Below are 24,233 nucleotides of genomic sequence, written 5' to 3'. Positions count from 1 at the left end.
ATAATGTAAGAAACCTCTATGAAGGCACCCATGTAGTAGGTGTGTGTGACACTGTACATCCATAACTGAATGAAAAATTCTGTGTACGTATAGAATTCCCAGAGGAATGAGTGCCTATTGGGTTAAAGACTAGCCAATTGTCATTTGAATGATGATTTGTGAATCGTACTCAATAGAAGTGATACCATCTTTTAGACCAATAAGTAATGTATCTGGACATTTAAAACAAGTTTTTCAGGATTAACTAGGAAACCAAAGGTACAGCAAGCCCAATGTTCTAAGTCTATTCATACATACATTTTAGCTATACATTTTTTTAAAGGTTGTGAGTACAATGCTTCTTGGTCAATGTTACCCCTTCCTTATGGTTTTTTTTTTTTTTTGTTTTGCTTTCTTTTTTTGGTGATAAGCTCCAGGTAGAAGGAAATCTCAGATTGCTTTTATTTATTTTTGGTCTCCATAGCAACACTTACCTACTTAGAAGCCTCAAATCATTGTTCCTTGGTTACCACAGTAAAAACTCTGGATTCAAACACTCTGCCCACTCTGTGTTTTAAATAGGAAAGAGACGAGAAAACTTCATGTAAGAAACCAGTGGTACACACACTAGTGCTTGTGGGACTGTAACAGGATGTAGCCAGCTGATAGGGGGTATTTGAGGTTTATTTTTCTTCTACCTGAGTCTTTCTTCAGTTTTGTCCGTTGCCTCTTGAGAAAGACTACTTTGTTTTCTTCAGTGGCCGAATGAAGAGGGTGGTGATGTTGTGACAGTGTTAGAGTTTGTCTTAAATTTTAGCTCTTCTATGTGAAGAATTTGTTATTAATTTTTTTGGTATGGCTGCTTGTGACTTAAGTGCATTTGAATGTATTTTACTACCAAGACTTCAATTGTAACAAACTATTTCCAAAGACAAAAAAAATGTGGTCTGACTTTCTTTTTCACATCATTAGTAAGGCAAACCTGAATCTGACTGAGCTATTGGAAAAATCTCACAGGACAGGGGTCATTCTGTGAGCAAATAGTCATTGTATTCAATGTACACTGTGTCAAAAGCAAACTATGTAACTTATGAGTAGAGACAGGAGGGAGAAAATGGGGAAGAACAAAGGAAGGGGTAAAATTGTTGAGAAGCATTGTACTCATAATCTGACTTAGGGAATTGTAACCGCTCTCTACAGATACTTAATAATAACAATAAAAATATTGGAGATAAGCCAAGCACCAGTAGTTTATGCCTGTCATTTTAACTTCTGGCCAGGTTGAGATCTGGAAGATTGTGTTTCAAAGTCACCCTAGGCAGAAAAGTCCAAAAGATCCTATCTCCAAAATAACTAGCAAGAAGCAAGCCAGGAGGCACAGCTGAAATGGTATTGTGCCTGCCAAGAAAGCAAAACCAAGCTAGCATAAGATCCTGACTTCAAAACCTGGTGATAGGGGAAAAAACCTCAGAAGCCATGTGTGAACATGTGCATTTTCAGAAATGATGGCACTGCTTTGGAAATGTTTGTTGACCAGTGCCAAGCAGTGCCTTTGTAGCTACAGAGCCCTCTGCAGATGACCTGTATTCTACATGTGAGCCCAACAATAAAGTATTCAAAGAAGAAAAGCTTCTTTCCGAGTTAAAACTTTTCCCAGAATTGCTTTCTTTCATAGATGGATTCTAAACTCACATCCAGAGTTAAATGAGGTCTGATTTAGTTGATTCTGCTGTATAATGCTTTCCAGACTAAAGGATTTCATCTTTAGTGTCTTTAGTACATACAATTCATCCTTGAATTGCTGATAACTTGTAAGATTCAAAGACAGAGAAAGCATAAAAGCAAAACTAGCTACATTGAGAACAAAAACTTGACTGATAGAACAAAGACTGCTTTTCACCTGTTTTAACATAAGCACAACACAGGAACATCTTCTGACTTTAAGTAGTCAATACAGCCCCATCTATCCCTTTAAGGTTCTCTCTAGACTCTTATGGAGTCAACTGTGAACCATTATCATTTACAAAACAACTGGCAACAAAGACTCCAGCAAATATACTTTTATGGATAATTGTTCAATGTACCTTAGGACAAAAGGGAATTTCAGAACTTGGTTTCACTAACCAAAATAATCAAAACGTATGATTGACTTATCCTACATTGAATAACCTTACTTTTCAAGGTGCAGTGATTACTGAGAAAATGCACAGATGTGTTTTTTCTTAATCACTATATACTAAATTTAATTTTAGATAAACATTGAAGTGTCTCTGAAAGCAATTTTTATTATTAATGCATATTAATGCCATTCTCTCTGTAGTCACTTGACAATCACCTTGGGGTCTGGGAAGGACAGGGCCGAGTGATAACATCTTTATGATAAAGGGCTGAAAGTACCCCAAAGAACAATTGCACCACCTCAAGACAGACCACCCACCTGGCCATGAAGACTTGGCTATCCTGACAAATGATCACCATGAATACTACTAATCTGAAGCCCCTTCCCAAACAGTACTAAAAACATGGGCAGCCATTATTGACCAGGAGAAACAGCCAACAGGGAGAGAGAAACAAACATCTCCAAAATTGAAGTATTTTGATAGGAAATTTGACATGGAAAATGGGTTACTCAAGTGCTGCAGTAGTGAAGGAAGGACTTGGGATTTACTCCTCCTCTCCTTGGAGGAAGGACTCTAAGACTGGGGATAAGGCCTCTGGGTCAGGTGCCTGCCATCTACTGACTTCTCTGGGGGTAACAAGGCCTATCTGGGGATAGTGAAAACAGCTGTGCTAACCCTGGCATAGAAGGGCCTACTCCCTTCCTTCCTCTCTTTCTCGAATGCCTAATTGCAGAATTTAATAGATCACCAACTGAAATCCCAACTCTGGCAAAGAGATCTGTACAGTCCTAGGCGTGGTAAAATACCAGATGTTTTAGCAGGGATGATTTGGGGTTGAGAGCTGATAGGTTAAAAAAAAATCAGCTAAGTAAAGTAAGGAGTATGACTTACCAATTGTTTCCTTCTGTTTTGTTTTGGTCTCCCAGTTTTCCAGTGAGGGAAGGATTTCTAGTCCCAGCACTGCTGGAGGAGGGAGCATGGGTCTGGCTGACTTCAGTAGTCATTTCATGAGCAGAGGCAGCGAGACCTCCTTGGTCCTGGACAAGACCAAAGCCATTTCAGGGAGCGTGTAGCTGGTTGGGGCATGCTGGGAGCTGGTTGGTTAGGATGGCTTCCCAGGAGGCCTTCGCATACTCACCTGGTGCCTGGTGGGCCCTAGGCCACCACCGTCTATGGCATTCCTAGCTTTATGCTGCAAGCACTGGCCTTACTTTCTACTTTCTGCTTCCTGCTTTCTACTTTCCACTTTACACCTGTAAGAGTATAGTCGCACAAATCACATGCCTATTTTTTTTTCTGGTTATGGGGCTTGAACCCAGGACCTGGGTGCTATCCCTGAGCACTTTTGTTCAAGGCTGGTGCTCTGTAACTTTGAGCCACAGCTCTACTTCAGGTTTTCTGATGGTTAATTGGAGATAGGAGTCTCATGGGCTTTCCTGTCCGGGCTGGCTTTGAACCACAATCCTCAGATGTCAGCCTCCTGAGTAGCTAGGATTACAGGTGTAAGCCACCAGCGCCCGGCCATGTGCCTGTTCTTGAATTTCTTTCAGGACAGATCTTGATAGCCCATTAATATATGCTCAGCTAACAGCAACTAACCCTGTATTTTATATCAGCTTTTGAGAAGGTAAAAGGAAGAAATCGCTTTTTATTAGCTTACATGTGTTTACAATACACTCCAGTGGATCACACTCCTACTATTACTCTCAGAAATATCTTGTTCATTAAGTTCTCGGGAGTAGCAATAGCAATACAATGTGTTTGTTGCAAAGAACTGGAAAGAAAATATTAAAATAAGGATAGAGTTCAGCTTCTGCTCATACTACAGGCTTTTTTTTTTCTTGGGACTTTGTCTACTTTTACATCCAAAATTATCTATGGGTAAGTTTTTTCATAAAAATGATACCTAGGTATAAACTTATGGGTTATTTAACCTAGAAGATAATTCCAGACACACAGATTATATTACCAAACCAAACAGCCTATTTTTGTTAATTGGAGATGTAGATTTTGGCACAAGAAAATTATTTTATGAAGCTGAGCTTTGTAGTAGATCTGAAGAAAAATAATATCTATTTATTTTTGGCTTTTATTTTACATACTTTTGCTTTATTGGGGAATAATTTCAATTCCATAGACCTATGTACAACTTCATAGTTTCAGTATATTCATATTGTACAATGATCTAATTTTAGATCATTTTCATCTCTTTTAAAAAAATCCTGCCAATTTGCTGGGTGCTGGTGGCTTATGCCTGTAGTCTTAGCTGCTCAGGAGGCTTGAGATCTGAGGATCATAGTTGGGAGTCAACCTGATAGGAAACTCCATGAGACTCTTATCTCCATTAACCAGCAAAATGCTAGAAGTGGAGCTGTGGTTCAAGTGGTAGAGTGCCAGCCTTTGGCCAAAAAGCTCAGGGCCAGCACCTAGGCCCTTAGTTCAAGGCCTAGGGTGGGCACACCCACAATCTTACTAATTAGCAATCAACTCCTCATTCCTCCCAGGCCCTTTACTTTCTGTCTAAATAGACTTGCCTTTTCTAGACATTTCTTATAAACGGGCCTATTGTGCTAGGCTTGTTTCTTTCTTTTCTTTTTTGCTGGTTGTGGGACCTGAACTCTGGGCCTGGGCACTGTCCCTGGGCTCTTTAGCTCAAGGCCAGCACTCTACCACTTGAGCCACAGCGCCACTTCCGGCTTTTTCTGCTTATGTTGTACTGAGGAATCGAACTCAGGGCCTCATGCATATAAGGCAAGTACTCTACCACTGAGCCACCTTCCCAGCCCCAGGCTTGTTTCGTTTTGAATAATATTTCCAGAGTTCATCAACTTTGTAGCATATCTTAGTGCTTCTTTTATTTCTGTTGCTAATAATATTTCATTGTATGGATAGGTATTTGAGTTGTTCCTATTTGTTTTAACAATCCCAAACTGAAAGCAAGTCAAATAACTATCAATAAGATAGATTCATTATCTTGTGGTGATGGCTCCTTGGGTGTATGGTTACCCAATGTATGGTTTAAATATGTATAGCTTATTGTGTGTCATTTATATTTCAAAGATGTTAAAAATTCATATAATTTTTCAATTTTCTTGAAGAATAGCATGTCCTACATTTGTATTGCTTTGGATTTGTGTGTGTGTGTGTGTGCGTGTGTGTGTGTGTGTGTGTGTGTGTGTGTGTCCTGATCCTGGAGCTTAAACTCAGGGCTTGGGACCTGTCCTTGAGCTTTTTTGTTCAAGGTTTGCACTTGAGCCACAGATCCACTTTCACCTTTATGGTGGTTAATTGAAGAGTCTCCAAAACTTTCCTGCTAAGGCTGGCTTGGAACCTTGATCCTCAAATCTCAGCCTCCTGAGTACTAGGATTACAGATGTGAGCCACCAGTGCCCACAGTTTTCTTCTTATAAGCTGCTTATCTTAGGTATTTGTTACTGTAATGGAAAAGCTGGATATCAATATTTTATTTATTAACCATTTCAAAAGTCTTTAAGAACTTTTTCTGGTAATTCAGAACAGGAATCTATGTACCCAGAATACAGTCCAGCATCCATTTTCTACTCTTAAATCAATTTCAATATCTGTAATGTCCTTTCCTTAAGTTGGTGTCTCCCCCTTCCTAATTTTGTAATATTTTCAAACATTGACAGATCTTTAGAATCACCTAAAGATTCTATATCATGTAGGATTGCTGTATCATGTATTACTGTGCCCTGTCTTTGTTTCTCTGATTCAGGAAACTTCCAACAGTTTTTAAAAACTTTGCTTTTAAGCTTTATTACAGAATATTTCAAATATAAAATCCCAAGAACAGAACAATTAATTTCCATGCACTTATTACTTAATTTCTATGATCAATAACTCATAACCAATTCTTCATTTATCACCACTCTACCTTCAATTTCAGTTATCCATGGTTTTAAGTTTTCTGAATGATAGTGATCTCCCTCACACTCACATGCATTATAAAAGCTGAATAATATTCTAATTGTGTTTTTTGTTTGTTTGTTTTTTGTCAGTCCTGGGGCTTGAACTCTGGGCTTGGGTGCTGTCCCTCCCTGTGCTCTTCAGCTCAAGACAAGCACTCTTACTGTTTGAGCTCCAGCACCATTTCCAATAATATTCTAATTTTATGGACAAAACCATTCTCCAACAATTTACTAGATTATCTTCTATTAATGCATAATCTTAGTCCACTGAGTTCTATCTATTATTTAGGCCTCAGTTATATTTCCATAATGATACATTTTTTTTGCTCTGAATATTTCCCCCAGTTTCCTTGGGAACACGAGACAATGAATGAATATTGATTGAATCATTCATCTGAGTGGCAAAGCAAATATCTTAGACCATTTTAACTTCTACAAGCGTAAAAGGGAGTATACAGTCCCATTGGAGAGTTCACATACATACTTTGCCATGAGACTTTGTGAGTTTGTGGAACTACCAAGTAGTATGAGAGATGATGATTAGCTGCTTGTTGAAGAGCTCTAGTCAGCTGTGAAGTTTATTAGCAACACTGAGCTTAGACATGTCACTGTGATTACCTCACAAGCAAGTAGCATTTAAAATATGAAATTAAATCATAATCAGTGCTCTGTAATCTCTTAGGGTATTGTGTTTGTATGATCAAAGCTGACTAGTTTAGTCATAGGACATAGGAGGGAGTGGAGGGCCAGGGCTTCATTCTTTAAGACGAACTGGAAGTTAACCAGTTTTGCTTTTATCCCATTGTTCTAAACCTAATCACCTGGTCAAGCTGGGGAATGCGGTCTAAAGGTGAGAGGTCACATGTCTAGTTAGTACTCAGGAGAACTAAAATGGGAAGATAACAATTAGCAGCCTTTAATACATAGGATCTAGAACAGGTCTTTTCTCATAAGACAACTTTTTTGGTAGGATTCAATTACATATTTTTTAGAAAAAAAATGCTATGTGACAATATAAATCAGACTTTAGGTTACTGTATTTTGTGGGGCTGGAGGTGAAGCTTAGTGGTAGAGCACTTTCCTAGTACAATATGCGTGGCTAGTGCTAGATATTTTCAATACTTATCCCTGGGAATGGGGGTGGGAGGGTAAGTTATTCAAACTAAAAGATCTTATAAATTGAAAACACAACACAACAAAAAAACATTACTGCCTAGTTTCACTTTTTGGTAAATTATTTTATCATTTTTGCTTGGGACTCAGAGAACTAGTTAAAACCACTGCTAACATTAGTGATCATTTTCATGAGTTATTGAACTATCATTCTATTTCTACTACCAAAAGCCATCAATGAAGTATTATATTTGTATTGGCCATCTATTGCTGACAAATTACTCTTAAACTTCAGAGCATAAAGCGTTTGTTACTGCCCAGTTTTTGTTATGTTAGAATTTTAGGGCTTAGTTGGAATTTTAGGGCTTGGTTGGTGGTTCTTGCCTAGAGTTTTTTTTTTCATGGGGTTGCAGTTGTCCAAATGCTTGATTTGTCTGGAGAAGTCACACATCTCTATTGGAAAGAGGTTCCAGGACCTTAGTGAACCTTTTTATGTCTGACACAGAGTAACTCACAAGAGAAGAAGTAAAAGACAGGTACCTGAACGCTTATGTGTGTCTCACAATCTAATCTCAGAAGAGATGTAATTTTTGGTCAACTCTAATGTCCAGGCAAACTAACTTTGGAACAAAGTGGGAACCATTGTACAAACCATGTGAGTATTAGGAATATCACTGAGGGGCCTTTTAAAAGATGCCTACCACAATGCCTAATTCTCCCAACCAAAATCTCCATAAATCTATAATTAACAAATCAATTTATTGATAGATTAAAAATAAGATCAATGTAAAACTATAATAACTATTTAAAAATGAAAACCATTAAAAATTAAAAAGTATCAGGGGTTAGAAGTGTAACTCAGAGAGCACACACCTTGTGTGTACAAAGTCCTGAGTTCATCCCCAGCATGCACACACACACACACACACACACACACACACACACACACACACACAGACTTGCAAAAATTCATAATTCCGGGGCTGGGAAGGTGGCTCAGTGATAGAAACGCTTGCCTTGCATGCCTGAGGCCCTGGGTTCGATTATTCAGCATCACATAAGCAAAAAAAAAAGCCGGAAGTGGCGCTGTGGCTCAAGTGGTAGAGCGCTAGCCTTGAGCTGAAGAGCTGAGGGACAGCGCCCAGGCCCAGAGTTCAGGCCCCACGACCGGAACCCCCCCCAAAAAAATTCATATTCCATCTACCATAATTATTAGCACTGATGTTTTTCAGAGTAAACAACTGAGGGATTAACTGTACAAAATGTAGTTAACACACTTGCATATGATTTTTATTAGGTTCTCAGGTGTTTTTTTCAGGTTTATTTGGAAAAAGATGTCTTTTTAGAGTTCTTCACATTGTTTTGGGTCAGAAATGGCTCCCTCAGAATGAACATTTTCAAGTACTTCTAGTTTGTTTTAAAAACTTTGAAAGTTAATGTTAACAAGACCCTTCGAAAATGAGTTTCTTTACCTTATGTTCCTGTTTAAAAACACAAGATCTTCTAATGTCCTGAACACAGAGCAATATTTGGTGAGTTGACATACAGAGGGTCTGTCTTGGATCAGGTCTCAAAATACCTAAAACATTTCTTAACGCAGGCCCAGGGTAAGACAGAACAGGTGCAACACTTCTAATTTTGGAACTAAGGCTGCTTTGCATTCATTCAGCAAGAACCAGGATAAGCAAATTTGCCATAATATCCAGTGTAGAAAATACCAGATGTTATTATTTACTGCTTCTAATACCAAATCACAATGTATACAAGAAAACATCATTTTTATTAATTCTGATAAGTCTCTATTTTCTTAGGAGTTAACAATTCACAAAAATACATTCTAGACTCTGTATTAGAATTCTTACACCAATAATCTTGTCCACCATTATTCACATACTATCCCTATTGAATTAAAAGTTTTGTTATGACAGTAATATAAAAAGATGTATTTGGCTTCTTTTAAGTATTTCAGAGAAATTTTAGGGTTTTAGAAGATGGTGATATTACTTCATTAAGGAAATATGTAAATGCATTTAAATGATTTAACTATGTTCAAAATGGAAAATATGCTCCAAATGCTACCAGCTACTAAGAAATAAAATGGTTGTGTATTTAAAATTCAGCAAAGTTTTTTTATTTGAATGGTTTAAAAGAATTAATGTGATGTAATCTTGAAATTTTCAATTACAAAACAAGGACTAATAGATTTTTTGATGTGAAATCCCCACAAATGTGTTATTTCTCCAAGATATTGCACAATGAAGTCTTAATGTGTATAGACAGATTTTCCCTAAGTATATATTGAACATGAAATCTGCTTCAGAAATTCTCATTGAAGGCTGGGAAGGTGGCTCAGTGGTAGAGCGCTTGCCTTGCATGCATGAGGCCCTGGGTTCGATTCCTCAGCACCACATAAGCAAAAAGAAAAAAAGTGGGAAGTGGTGCTGTGGCTCAAGTGGTAGAGCGCTAGCCTTGTGCTGAAGAGCTGAGGGACAGTGCTCAGGCCCAGAGTTCAGGCCCCACGACCGGATCCCCCACCAAAAAAAAATTCTCATTGAAGATCTATTAAGTGTTAGGAAAGGCATGTTAGAAAGCTTATTTTCTCTTGGCATGCTAGAAAGCTTGCTTATAAAATTGGTGATATAGAATTCACTCATTTTAGAAATTTGGTAATTAAAGTTCCACAGGTTATTTTGAATTTTTACAGGTTTAAAAGGCTGTTTTAAGTTGTGGTAATTCTCTATATTTGAGCAGAAAATGAAGTATATAAAATGAATATATACTTACACACATACATACAGCAACAGGTTTATCTAGTTGCAACTCCAAGTAGATTAAAAAAAAAGTTTCAGCATTTCCTCTCTACAACATATAAAAAAATTAAATTGGGACAAGGATTTTTTTTTAATGGCCACAATGTTTTATATTCTCTAAAAACTGCATAATTGGAGATAAAATACTTAAATAATAGTTAAATCTAAATCGTATGGAAATGAACACACAACTGTTTGCATTGAAAATATTGAAAACTCCATTGAGCAGTATTTTTTTTTATTATTAATTTCTGTAGGATTCTCACCATTTGGCCTGCCTTGTCCTCGTTTGAAAGAATGCTTGATCAGACATCTACACCTACAGTAATCTACTTCAAGACCGCAGTGGATTTGAATATATATATTTAAAAAAAGACACCAAATGTTTTTTAAAGTAAAATAAAATTCTGGTGTTACTCAAGCATGTTTGACAAACACAAAATTCTAAAGCCTAATTTGGCTTTGCCGGTTTCCTGTAGGAGATGAATGGAAAACTTGAGCTGGCCAGACCTCCTGGCAATTCTGGCATGCGGGGAGGGGTGGGGTTGGGAGGGAGGGGGAAGGATGATGGAGAAGGTGACTTAGATAAATTGATTTGTTGAATGGTAACTCCTATATGCAACTAAAGATAATAAAAATATAAAAAACAGTTACATGATGTGTCAGTGTGTGTGTGTGTGTGTGTGAGAGAGAGAGAGAGAGAGAGAGAGAGAGAGGGAGGGAGACAGAGACAGAGACAGAGACAGAGACAGAGAGACAGACAGACAAGGACACTTCTGGGCCTTGGTCTCAGGGTCCAGAGTGATCCCTTCGTCGTTTTTTTCTCTTATTTCTTCTTTTGCTCAAGGCGAGCGCTCTACCACTCGAGCCACAGCTCCTCGGGTGTTCGGTGGTTAACTGGAGATGAGTTCCACGGCTTTCCGGTCCGGGCTGGCTTCGAACCGCGATCCTCAGATCGGAGCCTGCAGTGCGCGCCACGCGCCCGGCTCGATCTCTAGTACACACAGAACATAATACAAAGGCCGGCGCGCCGACGGCCCCGACGTGGCCCTGCGTCGCCGGCGGGCTGCGGGGACAGGTGCAGGCCTCCCCGGGCCACAGCGCGTCCCGGGAAGGTGCGCGGGCCTCGTCCCACCCGAGGCGGGTTCCCACCGCCGGGGCCGCCCCGGGGCCTCCGGGACGCGCCCCGCGTGCAGACAGGTGCGCCCTCTGTTTGGAAATACACAAAGGGCCGGCGGGACGCGCCGTGGCCCTGGCAACTCCACGCACGCGGCGCGCACGCGCACTTCGGCGGGCGCGCGGCGCCGAGGGAGGCTGGCAGGCAGGCGGGCGGGAGGGCGGGGCGGCGCGCGCAGGTCCGCGTCGGCGGCGGCGACCCCTCGGCCAGCTCCCGGACGCGACCTGGGAAGCGCCCAGCCGGCTCCGGGAGGGCGGTGACGTGAAGCTTGTCGGGATTTGTAGTCCGTGGGTCTGCCCGTCCCTGGGGGGAGCTCCCTTCCCGGCCCGGACGTCTCCGCCCGCCGCCCGCTGACTTCCTGCCGCCGTCCCAGACTACATCTCCCACCATCCTCTCCGCTGTAGGGCCGAAAGCGAAAACAAATTCGGGGCCTGGAGGGTGCCGGGCGCCCCTCCTGCTTCCTGCCCCTCCGGCGCCCTCTCGAGCGGCGGGGAGCCGGAAGGCTGCGTCTTTCTTAGTTCCCTCGGTTCCCGACGTGGGGCGCGCACGGGGCGGACGCAGGCCTCGCTTCGCCCGAGCCGGCCCGGCGCGCACCGCGCCTTCGCCTCACGCCAGTCCGGGCAGCCAGGGAACTTCCCGAGCCGGGCAGCGCGGCCGTCGGGAAGCGGCTCCTCGGCCCCGGCGTTTCTTTCATTCCCTCCTCCCCGTCCTCCCGGGGCGCGTGGTCCCTCCGCGGGGCGGCCGCGTGCGGCCGGCCATGCACTAAGCCCGGGCTCCCTTATGCTCCGGGGGAGCGCGGGCCGCCGCCTCGGGCCGTCGCCGCCTCTTCCTGTCGCCGCGGCCCGTAGCGCCCGAGCCCGAGCCGCCGCCTGCCCCAGGCCCGGGCGTCGAGCCGCCGGCGGCGCGGCCATGTGGGGCTGACCCGCGTCGCACGCCTGCTGCAGCGCACCGGCAACATGGAGGCGGCGGCCGGTGCGCCCGACGGCGGGGACCTGGGCGGCGAGGGGCCCCGCGAGGACACGACGCCCATGGACGCCTATCTGCGGAAACTGGGCTTGTATCGGAAACTGGTGGCCAAGGACGGGTCGTGCTTGTTCCGGGCTGTGGCGGAGCAGGTAAAGGGTGTGTGTGTGGGGGGGAGGGCGGCGGGCCGGGGCCGCCGTCCGCGCTCGCCCCCGTCCGGGGGGCCGCGCGTGGCCCCCGGCGGCGTCACACTGGCCCATTGTCACGCCGGAATGGGGCGGCAGCTCGGGCGGCCTGCGCGCGCGCGGCGGGACGGCGGGGCCCCGGCGACGGCTGCTTTTCGGTTGGGTTCCGCGTTCGCCTCCCGTCGCGCCTTTCCCGGCGGCCGGACTCCGGCATGCGCGGTGGACGGGCTTCACCCGCGTCACCAGAAGCCCGGGGCCGACTTGGCCATTGCCGATCGGGGATGAGCGTGGATGCCGCCCACTCCAGCTGACGCCTTGCGGGACCGTGGAGCCGTCAAGAAAAAAAAAAAAGTTTTTTCTTTCTTTAAAATCGGCCGGAGGAAAATTTCAGCAGTCCACACCATTGCTTCGGGCTGCGTCTGATGCATTTCTTTACTTACTTGTTTGGAGAGCAAGCTTGTTCCCGGTTATATAAGACCCTGTGGTAGGTGTGCAGTTACCAAAACCAATCCCCCCGCCAGAGAAGTTGTATAAAAGTTTGAACGTGACTGGTCTACGAGGGAACGTCATACCTTTCCCCGTTTGGCTTGCCTTTTTTTTTTTTTTTTTGCTTAAGAACTGCCCGTCTGCACCCTGAAGGGTTTATGATTCCCCCCTCCCCCCACCCTATTTTGAAATGGCTTTTCTAATTTGTAAAAAATATAAAAATAAAAAGTATACAAAAAGAAAAAAAAACCCAGTATTTCCATCTCGACAGGAGTTAGTGCCCAGTTAATAAAACATTGATTGGCTAGCTATTTTTTCAGAGACCATTCTTTTTACACCCTTATTAGCATAAATTAAAGCTCAAGTGTGCATTGTGTTAAAGGAACAGTCAAACCAGTAAGACATTTTTCCTGAGGCACCAAAGGCCCCTTTTCAGTTAGTCTTCTTTCATAAATTTTCATAAATTCAGGATGTTCCAGTGTTAGGTTATGTTCACACACCCACTTCAACGCTTACTGGATAGGTAGTCTACCCTCTACCCTTTCTGTAAATTGCCCTGTTCTGCAGCCTCCTACTTCTTCCTCTTCCTCCTCTCTCTTTCATTCACCACCACTATGCACCAGCAGATAGCAGCCTTCTCTCCATTTCTTTTTCTATGGTTCTGAGACTTATGGTAAAGTCAGCCCCTATTTTGACTCGAGTTTGGCTAGGAAGGAGGAAGAAAATGCAGTTGATGAAACATCCAGGTTTAATTGTGTTGAAGCAGAAAGACGTGTCTGTCAGCATTATATGCCATAGATACATGGTGTCTTCGTGCGTTTGATCACATAGAAGTCTCTTCATGTTGTAATGGGGTCTTGATTTTAAGTATGTTGAACATTCCAGGACTAGTTTCACTAAGGACTTCTTAACATCACCCATGCAGTTCATTTTGAGTGTATTGAGTTTACTCCAAGACTGAACTTTGGGAGAAGCTTGGTTATAGTAGACACAAGTGTAACCATAATGGCCAAAGGCAAAGTGTATATTTGGAAAAGGAAAGTAAGTAGTACCAACCTTCCAAAAAGTATGTACAACCAGGCTGCTAGAGGCTCGTGCCTGTAATCTTATAACTACTCAGGAGTCTGAGATCTGAGGATCACATTTTCGAAGCCAGCTGGGGCAGGAAAGTCCATGAGACTGTTATCTACAATTAACCACCAGAAAACCCAGGGGCACTGTAGCTCAAGGTGGTAGAGTGCTAGCTTTGAGCAGAAAAGCTCAGGGACAGGGCTCAGGCCCTGAGTTCAACCCCAGAATGTACCCCCCCCCCAAAAAAAAAAAAAAGAAAAAAAGTATGTCCTAATGGTTTATTTTTTGGGGAAGTTCTTGCAAATCAACTATTTCCAAGGAGTGAATGAGTAATCTCACTGGCAATCTTCACAGAGGGGGAGGAGACTTCAAGTAAGAGTAGACTTCTTTCCCTTCCCTTTTATCTGTAGATGGGACCTCTGGTTCATTTTTTAACACTTGTGGATTTGGGCCTACAAGAAGCCTGACTTGAGTCAGCTCCTAGCTGTGAAGCTAAAAATAGGGTCCTTTTAGAGGACTTGTTAAAGCAGGATGTCTCAGCCTTCATAATGTTTTATCACTTTTTTGTCCCAAGTAACCAAGAGAAAGTCTGCTTTTAGCTTATTTTTATGTATGTAATGGTTTGCAAATATATTTATCATATCTTTTGAATTCTTCCTGACCTCACTGTCTTTGGACTTGCAAAGTAATTTGCTTTAAAAAATATAATTTCACCTTTTCCTGTAGTATTTGGCTAGATTATCAGTGCCTTACACTTTATGGAAATTGCTGTGTGTTGCTTCCAGCAACAAGATCAGATTGGTTCTCTGTGCTAAAATCTGGAGAACCATTAGCTCTGCTTGCTTTTTTTTGGATAAGAAATAAGCTTTCCTAACTTAATATCTGCCATCTGTTGCTAGGTGAATGGTTTTAAAACTAGCTCACTTGGTAATGGTAGGAAAAGCCCTACCAGATGATACTGAGGCTTATTCATGCTATTAATTCCTTGATCATAACAAGAGCCTGATGGTAATCTTTGTAAAAATTATGATGCTAATTGTCATTCGTTGAAGTGGCAAACAATTTGATAGTTTATAAAATAGTTGGACAATCTAGTGCAGAAAACATATACTATATTAGGCTACTTTTTTTTTTTTGGTACCTGGAACTTTGTGTTTTTGGTTGGCTTTTTCTGCTCAAGACTGGCACTGTACCACTTGAGATGCCTCCACTTCCAAGCAGTTAGCTGCTTAATTGGAGATAGTTTGTTTCAGCATCACAGCACTGGCTGTCCAGGCAGTTGTTACAGTGGTCCTGTGGGCATTGGCTGTAAAATGGGCAGCTGGGGCCTTCCCTTTCTTCAGTTCTCAACTGAAATACTAGGGAGACTCATTCAGTTGGAGCTGTAATCTTAAAGCTAGTTCCAGTTAATATAAATTGTCCAGAGGGCAGTTTGAGTGTGATTCTAGCAGTATTACCATTTGGGGTACCTAGTAATGGAAAAGAATTTGTGTCCTCTATAAGCATGGTAAAAAGTACTGGGAAGAACTTGAACGGACTTTTTAGGTTGATGCTTTATGGTTTTGGACATAAGAACAGCTCCTAATTCAGTTGGATGACAACATACTGTTTGCATCCTTCAGACTACTCACTTGGATAAGTAAATTTTTTTTTTTTTTTTTTGGGTCCGGTCATGGGGCCTGAACTCTGGGCCTGGGCGCTGTCCCTCAGTTCTTCAGCTCAAGGTTTTTGCTTATGTGGTGCTGAGGAATCGAACCCAGGGCCTCATGCATGCAAGGCAAGCGCTCTACCACTGAGCCACCTTCCCAGCCCGGATAAGTAAATTTTTGTTTGAATGCTTTAATTTTTGCCTGCCTGCCTTTCTTTCTTTCTTTTTCTTCCTTCCTTCCTTCCATCCTTCCTTCCTTCCTTCCTTCCTTCCTCTCTCTCCTTCCTCCCTCTCCTTCCTCTCTCCTTCCTCCCTCCTTTCTCCCTTCCTTCCTTCCTTCCTTCCTTCCTTCCTTCCTTCCTTCCTTCCTTCCTTCCTTCCTTCCTTCCTTCCTTTCGTCGTAGGGCCTGAACTCTGGGCCTGGGCACTGTCCCTCAGCTCAAGGCTAATGCTGTACCACTTGAGCCAAAGTGTCACTTGTGGCTTTTTCTGCTTATATGGTGCTGAGGAATCAAACCAAGGGCTTCTCGTGCATGCTGTGCATGCAAGGCAAGCACTCTACTTCTGAGCAACCTTCCCAACCTCATGAATGCTTTAATTTTTCTGAAACCATGGTGCACTTTAATATCCATAGAAAGACACCAAGTATACTCAAGATTTTAGGGGGAAAACATCTATTATAGCCTTAAAGTGCTAAAGAGAAAAACTATTGACCAAGTTGCCTCTTTGTTTTTTTGGTAACTAAAGGATGGGGCACAGTACTTACTGCCTAGCAAGGATTTGTATAATTAGGATTACAAAGAAGTCCTCAAAGGGTTGATTTTAGTGACCTAAAGGAGAAATGGTAATGAGATCTTTATAGAGTGACATTTGGCACAGTAATACTGCTGTTATTCTATGTCATGTTGTCACCATGTATAGAGAAAGAGCTGAAGACATCTTGAAATTATAGAAAGGGAAATGGAGAGTGGATGCTGCTGGATTGCTTTTGAGTGTGAGAGAAAGCATTGGAACTTAAACCAACTTTTAACAAAACAATAATTATTGTTTTTTCCTCTTAGGTATTGCACTCTCAGTCTCGCCATGTTGAAGTTAGAATGGCCTGCATTCACTATCTTCGGGAAAACAGAGAGAAATTTGAAGCGGTAATTGAAAATGTCATATGTGATGGTGTCTTGACTTGTATTTACATTTTGGCCTTTGGAAATGTTTTAAGGGAAATTTTATAGTCTAGATATAAATTCAGCCTATGAAAATGATCCTTGTAAAAATTGGTTTAGTTGTGATATTTTCTAGGCTGTTTTGTATTATACTCATTTGTTCATACATTTTGAAAGCTGAATAAGACAGTAAACTGTATTGGGTGGAATGATGACCTGTATACAAGCTTCTTGCAAGCTCAGCTGCTTTGACGTGATCAGGGAATTAAGTATTGATTCATAGTGGTCTTCATGATTGGTAATTCTGCATGAATTAAAACATTCAGACTGGTGTTTTAAAATTATATTGAACCTTTAATTTTGTCAGAAGGCATTTACAGATTTTTACTTTGCAGGATTCATTGTGAAATCACATCAGAACACTGTAATTGTGTAAATGGTGATTAATAGTTAAAATGTTGTATAACAACTAGTATAATTTTCTCTAGTATGTAGTAAACTATGGAATAAGATGACAGTGACCTATTTTCATTTTGCATTTAAAGCCTTATATTAGCTACTTGTTATTGGTTTTATTATTGAGAATTATATAACTTGACAACTTGTAGTGACATTTCCCTCATGGATTAGTAAAGAATACTGAAACTTTGCAGAATCAAAATATAAGACTCAATAGGAAAGATGTTGAGCCAGTCCCTATAATGAAGCAAATTTGGGTTCTGTGATTTAGGATGGATGGTAATATATTGTACAGGGAGAGTTATCTGCTTGCTTCATTATAATACTTAAATATATTAATATAATATTCATATGAATACTTACCTCTTGATACTATATTAAAACATTGGTAATGTGGAAGACTAGGGATACGATTGTGGTGGTAAAGAGGGTTGGGGAAGGCCTATTATAAATACTTGAAAGTTCAAATTAATTATTGACTAGAGTGTAAAACTATTGATAACGGTAGACATTGCTAACTTTGGTTACATACTATTATTTTAATTGCTTTTCATATATTTTTTTAGTCCATATAATCTTATGAGGTATGGTCATGTGAAAATAAAGGGAAAAGTTTCACTGTAATAATAATAGCTTTCTAGGAGTTTCTTTTGGCAAGAATTGGGAAGGGGGTACTGTGGGAACCTTGATCATCCAGATCCCAGCTTCTTGTATAGGATTACAAGTATGATCTACTATCACTGAGCTTACCACATTAATCTTATGCTTTTGTTATATTTCTAGTTTAGAATGTTGTGTGCAGTGATTTTATATATTACCCTATCTCTGTAATGTAAAAATCCACCTGGGCTAGAAGTCCTCTATTGACCCCCATTTGATTTGTCTCTCTCAACTGTCTGCCAACTTGCTCATCTGGTCAGGTTGCTCCTGTCTCCCCAGTATGCCACAGTAACGATCTTTGAAGTATCTACTCCTTGTGTCAGTTCAGATTCTAGTCTTCATCTTGAGTTATTCTTTGTGGAGAGGATTCCTGGCAATATTTATTCTTTCAATTCTTCTGTATATTTTTGCTGTTTACTGATTGTCTCACACACATGTATATAATACTCTTTAAGTTTATAGTTTTAATGATTTGTATATATTGTCATGGTTAGGTTATATATTTTAATACTGATGTATCTCAGAATTCAGTAATTGGCCTGGGAATGTGGCTTAGCAGTAGAATGATTGCCTAGCATGCCTGAAGCCCTGGGTTCAGTTCCTCAGTACCACATAAACAGAAAAAGCCAGAAGTGGCACTGTGGTTCAAGTGAAGAGTGCTAGCAACTCAGGCATAGTGCCCAGGCTCTGGATTCAAGACCTAGGTCTGGCCAAAAAAAACCCCAAACAACTTAGTAATTCAAAGTGAACCTTAACAGTTGTAGCAGTTAACATTGTTTTTTTGTATTTCTTAAGTACATTTCAAATATAATTTTTTTTTGCAGTTTATAGAGGGGTCATTTGAAGAATATTTAAAACGTCTAGAAAATCCACAGGTATGTTAATACATTGATTTTTTAGTTGTATGATAGTAAGTATTTAAGCTTTATTGAAATGGAAAGCTGGGTTTCTGTAATCCTGGCTACTTGGGAGTCTTGGATATGAGGATCACAGTTCAAAGCCAGCCTTGGCAGGAAAGTCCATGAGATGCTTATTTCCAGTTAACTATCAAAGTTAAAAAATGCTGTGGCTCAAGTGTCAGAGTTGTGACCTTGAGTTAAAAAGTTCAGGGACAGTGCCCAGGTCCTGAATTCAAGTCCCAGGACTGGCATGCATGCATGCACATACGCACACACTCTGAAGTGGAGTATGGGGTTACAAATGACAATACTGTGATTGCTTATAAACATTCTCTCTCTCCTAGGTAAGTACTTTGTGGAACATTTAATTGGGAGTAATAGGCATGATTTACCAGAGGCTTCCTCACTAAGGATAGAGATCTACTGTCTTTATTTTTGTCACAATGGCTTGTGAATGTAGCATACAAAATCTTAATACTGGTGATTTTCATAATACTGTGTCGGAGAGTTTGTGGGATTTGTTAAGGTGAGGTTTGATTTCTTCCTTGGGTAATTGAGGAGGCAGAATGTGTATGTGTATGTATGTATGTGTCTGTATGTGTGCACGTGTGTGTATGAATGTGTGCACGTGTGTGCTTGCATGCCAGACCTGGTAATGGGGCTTGTCCTCAGGTCCTCATTCTTGCTCAGCTTTCTTACTCACAGCTGGCCCTCTGCTACTTGAACCATACTTCCTCTACCACTTTTTGCTGGCTAATTTGGAGGAGTCTCAGAAAACTTCTGTTCAGGCTGGCAAGAAGGCAAATTTGTTTTCGAGGTTCCATTTCCTGTGATCAGCTTGTGAATGGAGTGGAGATACTGAGAAGAGTGTCTACCTGTTACCACACTTGCTCAGTCATGTTGAAGTTAATTTTTTTGTTATTTTTTCCTGCTTACAAAATTAATGCTCTTACAATAAATATCCAAATAGGACTGGTAATATGGCTTAGTGGTAGAGTGCTTGCTTAGCATGAATGAAGCCCTGGGTTTGATTTCTCAATACCACATAAACAAAAAGCCGGAAATAAATACCCAAATATAGTGTGTACTTAGTGTATTCTAGGCCCTAGTATTAATTGGTCCCTAGAATTCCAAAAAAGAAAGCAAAAATCTCAATTCATGAAATGTAACATAGGAAGAAGGATGTTTGGTGAATGATTTTGGTGTATTGTTTTGATAATAGCACTAATTTGAGTGCTTGAGTTATGTCTAAGACTTGATGGTCACATGGGGATTGATATTTGAGATGACCAAAGAAATTTTCTGTAATAGGCAAGAAAGTCAGATTTAAGTAAGGAAAGTACTTGTACCATACAGTGTTACATGCACCATAGTTTTATTTCCAACTAACTTGACAGGGAATGAATTCACATTAGAAGTCTGGGTAAATCCTAAATAAGCAGGGCCTTTGCTGAAGGGTATTCTAGAAGTGAAAGCTAAGTAAGGCAGATTCAGAGGACAGGAAGTTAGTGTGGAGCATGAGCATGTAAAGGTAAGAAGTAGTGAGAGATAAATCAGGGCTGTGTCGTTGGGGCAGGTAGTTTGATGGCCTGGAGTGGAGGTTATGCTTAATTAAGACTTGAAATGGGACCGGTTTTGATTATTCACATAAAAATCACCCGTGTGTGCATAAAGGTGTAGATTCTCTGGCTCTTATTCCAGACCTAAATCAGTTTTTGGGTCCTCATTTTGAGTATTTGATACTGGGAAAACAAGACATACTATATATTCTGTCTACTAGAATTAAACTCTGTGAACACAGAAGTGGTCTCTATGTTTTCAAAAGTGGTTCAATATAATTTTATTTTTCATGAGCAGTATATGAGAATTGAAATTGTTCCACAATTTTGACAAAGTTCTTTGTGATTTTCATTTCCTAATGATACTGAATCTTTTTTTCTTTTTTTAAGTGTCAGTACTGGAGCTTGAACTTTGGGCCTTACATTCTTGCTCAGCTTTTGTGCTCACAGCTGGTGCTTTACCTACCACTTGAGTCACCCCTTTCATTTTAGCTTTTTTGCTGGTTAATTGGAGATTACAGTCTACAGTTAGAAATCAGTAAGCCAGTCTGCCTAGGCTGGCTTTGAAACTCAGTCCTCAGATCTCAGTCTCCTGAGTAGTTAGGATTATAGATGTGAGCTACCGGTATTCAGCAGTTGATGTAGTTTTGAATACTATATAGTCATTAACAAATTTTGCAGAAATTTTTTTCTCTCCTTTTTTTTTGTTGATCCTGGGCTTTAACTCAGGGCCTGGGTGCTGTCCCTGAGCTCTTTTGCTCAAGGCTATATCTCTACCACTTTGAGCCACAGCTCTACTTCTGGTATTTGAGTGGTTAATTGAAGATAAGAGGTCTTGGGGACTTTTCTGCCCAGGCTGGCTTGAACTGCTATCCTCAGATCTCAGCCTTCTCTGAGTAGCTAGGATTACAGGCGTGAGCTATCAGTACCCAGCTTCTCTCAACCTTTTTATCTTTAAGTTGTACATTACAGAAAAAAGTGTTAAGTTACAGCCCATAGTAGAAGGCATTGGTAGTAGAACATTGATTAAAATTATTTTTTAAAAAGTAATTTTCACCGGGCGCTGATGGTTCACGCCTGCAATCCTAGCTACTCAGGAGGCTGAGATCTGAGGATCTCTGTTCCAAGCTAGCCTGGAAACTCTGTGAAACTCTTATCTCCAATAAACCACTTGAAAACCGGAAGTGGCACTGTGGCTCAAGCGGTAGAGCGCTTGCCTTGAGCTGAATCGCTGAGGGACAGTACCCAGGCCCAGAGTTCAAGCCCTAGACTGACCAAAAAAAGTAATTTTCAACTAATCCTGGTTAGTGCTGAAGAGAATAATTTATGATAGCCATTGTTTACTTAACCAAACAAAAATAGAGTTTAGTCTATTAAAAATGTCTCAGATTTTTCTGCTCAGTCTGGCTTCAAACCTCAAACCTCAGATTTCATCCTCCTGAATAGTTGGGATTATAGGCTTGAGCCACTGGTATCCTGAAAACCGCCTTTTTAATGCTTCCTGATTTTCTTCTTGTATTCGACATTTTGGTATTTTGAAATGGGCTGTTCTGTTGTAGGAACTGGGTTGGAGGATAAGCCTTTTCTTCAATAAGTTCTTCTCATATTACAGAAGTAAAAGATAATTGGCCAAAAATTTAATAGACTGCTTTTTAGTCCAATATGTTATGATCTATTCTATTAAATGATTTTCTAATATTCACAATATTAGTGATATTACAGACTAAGCTCATTAGGTATGCTACATAAAGAGTGTGTATAAAGTATGCATAATGTTTAAAGTATATTATAAAGGTGTGTGATATACATGTGCTAACTTTCTTCTCCTTTGATACAGGAATGGGTGGGACAAGTGGAAATAAGTGCCCTCTCCCTTATGTACAGGTAAAGAGAAATATAAGTAAATAAAAAACACCACTGGGGGAAGGCTACACTTAAATAAAAACATTAGACTAGCAAGGTCATTTTATACTTGGGGTATTAAACATTTTTTTGTTTTCTGTTGGTTTAGTTTTTCTGTTGGTTTAGTTAGGCTAACCCCTTTCTGTCTGCACATCTCCTGAAAAAGTTCTGGATTATAAATGTGTGGCACTATGCCTGGCTTTATTTTATTCTTTAAAATACATATTTTTAATAGTAAAGATACTGTACAAAGGGGTTACAGGTATATGAGTAAGGTAATGAGTCCATTTCCTATCAAGCATTGTTACCCCCTCCTTTGTTTTTCCCCTACTATCCCTTCCCTCCCCACCTCCCCAACTTCTCCCTCTCCCCCACACCCAGAATCTGTAAAGTTCATTTTCAACATAGAGTCTTGTACATCTCATTGTTACAGTGGGTCAACCTGTATCCTTATTTCAGCATTTTGTTATTTCCCTTCCCCTTCCCAAATTAGAAAAATATATATGCAAGATGCAGGGCACCGGAATCAAATATAACAGGGGTTATATTTTATTTTGTTTTTAAATTGCATCAGTTAGATTTTGATACGCAGATATTAATCTTCAAGATTTTTAATATCTCAAAATATTTTGGATAAGGATATAGAAATTTTTCTGAGCTATGTCCTATCGAACTATCCTTTATCAGAGAGATGACCTACTTTTCCCAGGGCCTGTGACAGTGGATGGCTATTGGAACAAAACTAAAATAACATCAACGGATTAGTGTTTTTTCTTTCCAAAATACCAAAATTTCAGTCAAGAGTTCTGTGATTTTATTTTTTTGAGATCTCCTTTTAGAATTGGGTATGAAGTTATTTATATACAAATTATTTGAAATTTTATATTTTAGAAAATATTTTACAATGAGTTTATGACGTCTTTCATTGTTTGCTTTCTTATTGCTATATGTCAAGTGCCTGGAACATAGCTCTGGATCAAAAGCCTTGTTAAATTAATGAATGGATGAATGATTAAAGTCATGAGGTATCCTTAAGTAATTTCTTGTTATTTTCAGGAAAGATTTTGTGATATATCGGGAGCCAAATGTTTCTCCTTCACAAGTAACTGAAAATAATTTTCCTGAAAAGGTAAGACCTTTTCTAAGTGTTTGTAAAAGATTTAAGTAAAATAACCAGCTATTCGCCACCTTGACCTCTTAACCTAGTTTTTGAAATACTGAAGAAGCTATGGAATTGTGAATTTTTTTTTTTGTCTGGTGTCGTGGGGCCTGAGCTCTGGGCCTGGGCTGTCTCTCAGCTCTTTAGCTCAAGGCTAGCACTCTACCACTTGAGCCACAGTGCCACTTCCGGCCTTTTTCTTTTTTGCTTATGTGGTGCTGAGGAATTGAACCCAGGGCCTCAGGCATGCAAGGCAAGCGCTCTACCACTGAGCCACCTTCCCAGCCTCAGGAATTGTGAATTTTTTAATGATGAGCAATTAGCATTGAGTTGTGTAACTTTGTATCCCCTTGCCACTGTTGAGTTGAATAAAGTTGTGAATGTAGGTTCTAAGATTTGCATTCAAAAGATCTTTTTGTTTTGTTCTGGTGCTTATACTGGGCTTGAACTCAGGCTGGGCACTGTCCCTGAGCTGCTTTTGCTCAAAGCTAGCATTGTACCACTTGAGCTGTAGCTCTACTTCAAGCTATCTTTTAAATATAATTTAGTGGAGAGAAGACTGCCTTGGCTGGCTTGGAACTGCAGTTGTCAGATCTCAGCTTCCGGAGTAGCTAACTGTTATAGGCTTGAACCACCAGAAGTAATTTTTGATAGTCATGCATATTCTTGATATTTATATGTAGTTTTAACGATAATGTGTGGTGTTGTATCATTTGGTCATAAGTGGAAACAATAAAAGGTTTTGTGAATCCTAGAGGGAAAACACCAACTGCTTCATTAAGTTTTGTTTTAATTAGTGATTTCAGAATCATATAGGCTAAGTTAAAGAGACTTATATGTCAGCATACTAAAAATGCTAAGGAGGAAGGGAAATGAACTTGGCAGTTACCTTTCCAACTATAGTTTTGGGGATATGACATTCTAAACAAGATAAATGTAAGTAAATACTTAAAA

The 24,233-nt window shown here is 40.7% G+C and overlaps 1 protein-coding gene across 4 annotated transcripts in view; it reads left to right on the top strand.

Moving 5' to 3' along the window:
• Nucleotides 1–11,998: 11,998 nt before the first annotated feature.
• Otud4 (OTU deubiquitinase 4) overlaps nt 11,999–24,233 on the top strand; it is a 34,299-nt gene continuing 22,064 nt past the window's right edge. For 3 of the 4 annotated variants that reach the window (XM_070022141.1, XM_070022142.1, XM_070022140.1), the window contains exons 1-5: nt 11,999–12,243; nt 16,543–16,626; nt 18,585–18,635; nt 22,056–22,102; nt 23,177–23,249. In XM_070022141.1, the coding sequence (XP_069878242.1) occupies nt 12,085–12,243; nt 16,543–16,626; nt 18,585–18,635; nt 22,056–22,102; nt 23,177–23,249 (414 nt within the window). In that variant the 5' untranslated portion in view covers nt 11,999–12,084. Of the gene's footprint in view, nt 12,244–12,444; nt 12,761–16,542; nt 16,627–18,584; nt 18,636–22,055; nt 22,103–23,176; nt 23,250–24,233 lie in introns of those variants that run through there. The other variant, XM_070022144.1, reaches the window with a different exon arrangement.

This window comes from Dipodomys merriami, unplaced genomic scaffold, assembly GCF_024711535.1.
Source record: "Dipodomys merriami isolate MVZ:Mamm:240054 unplaced genomic scaffold, mDipMer1.0.p SCAF_15, whole genome shotgun sequence".
NCBI classification, from domain to species: domain Eukaryota; kingdom Metazoa; phylum Chordata; class Mammalia; order Rodentia; family Heteromyidae; genus Dipodomys; species Dipodomys merriami.
Note: the sequence above shows the minus strand (reverse complement) of the source record. Positions and strands in the feature narration are given on the sequence as shown.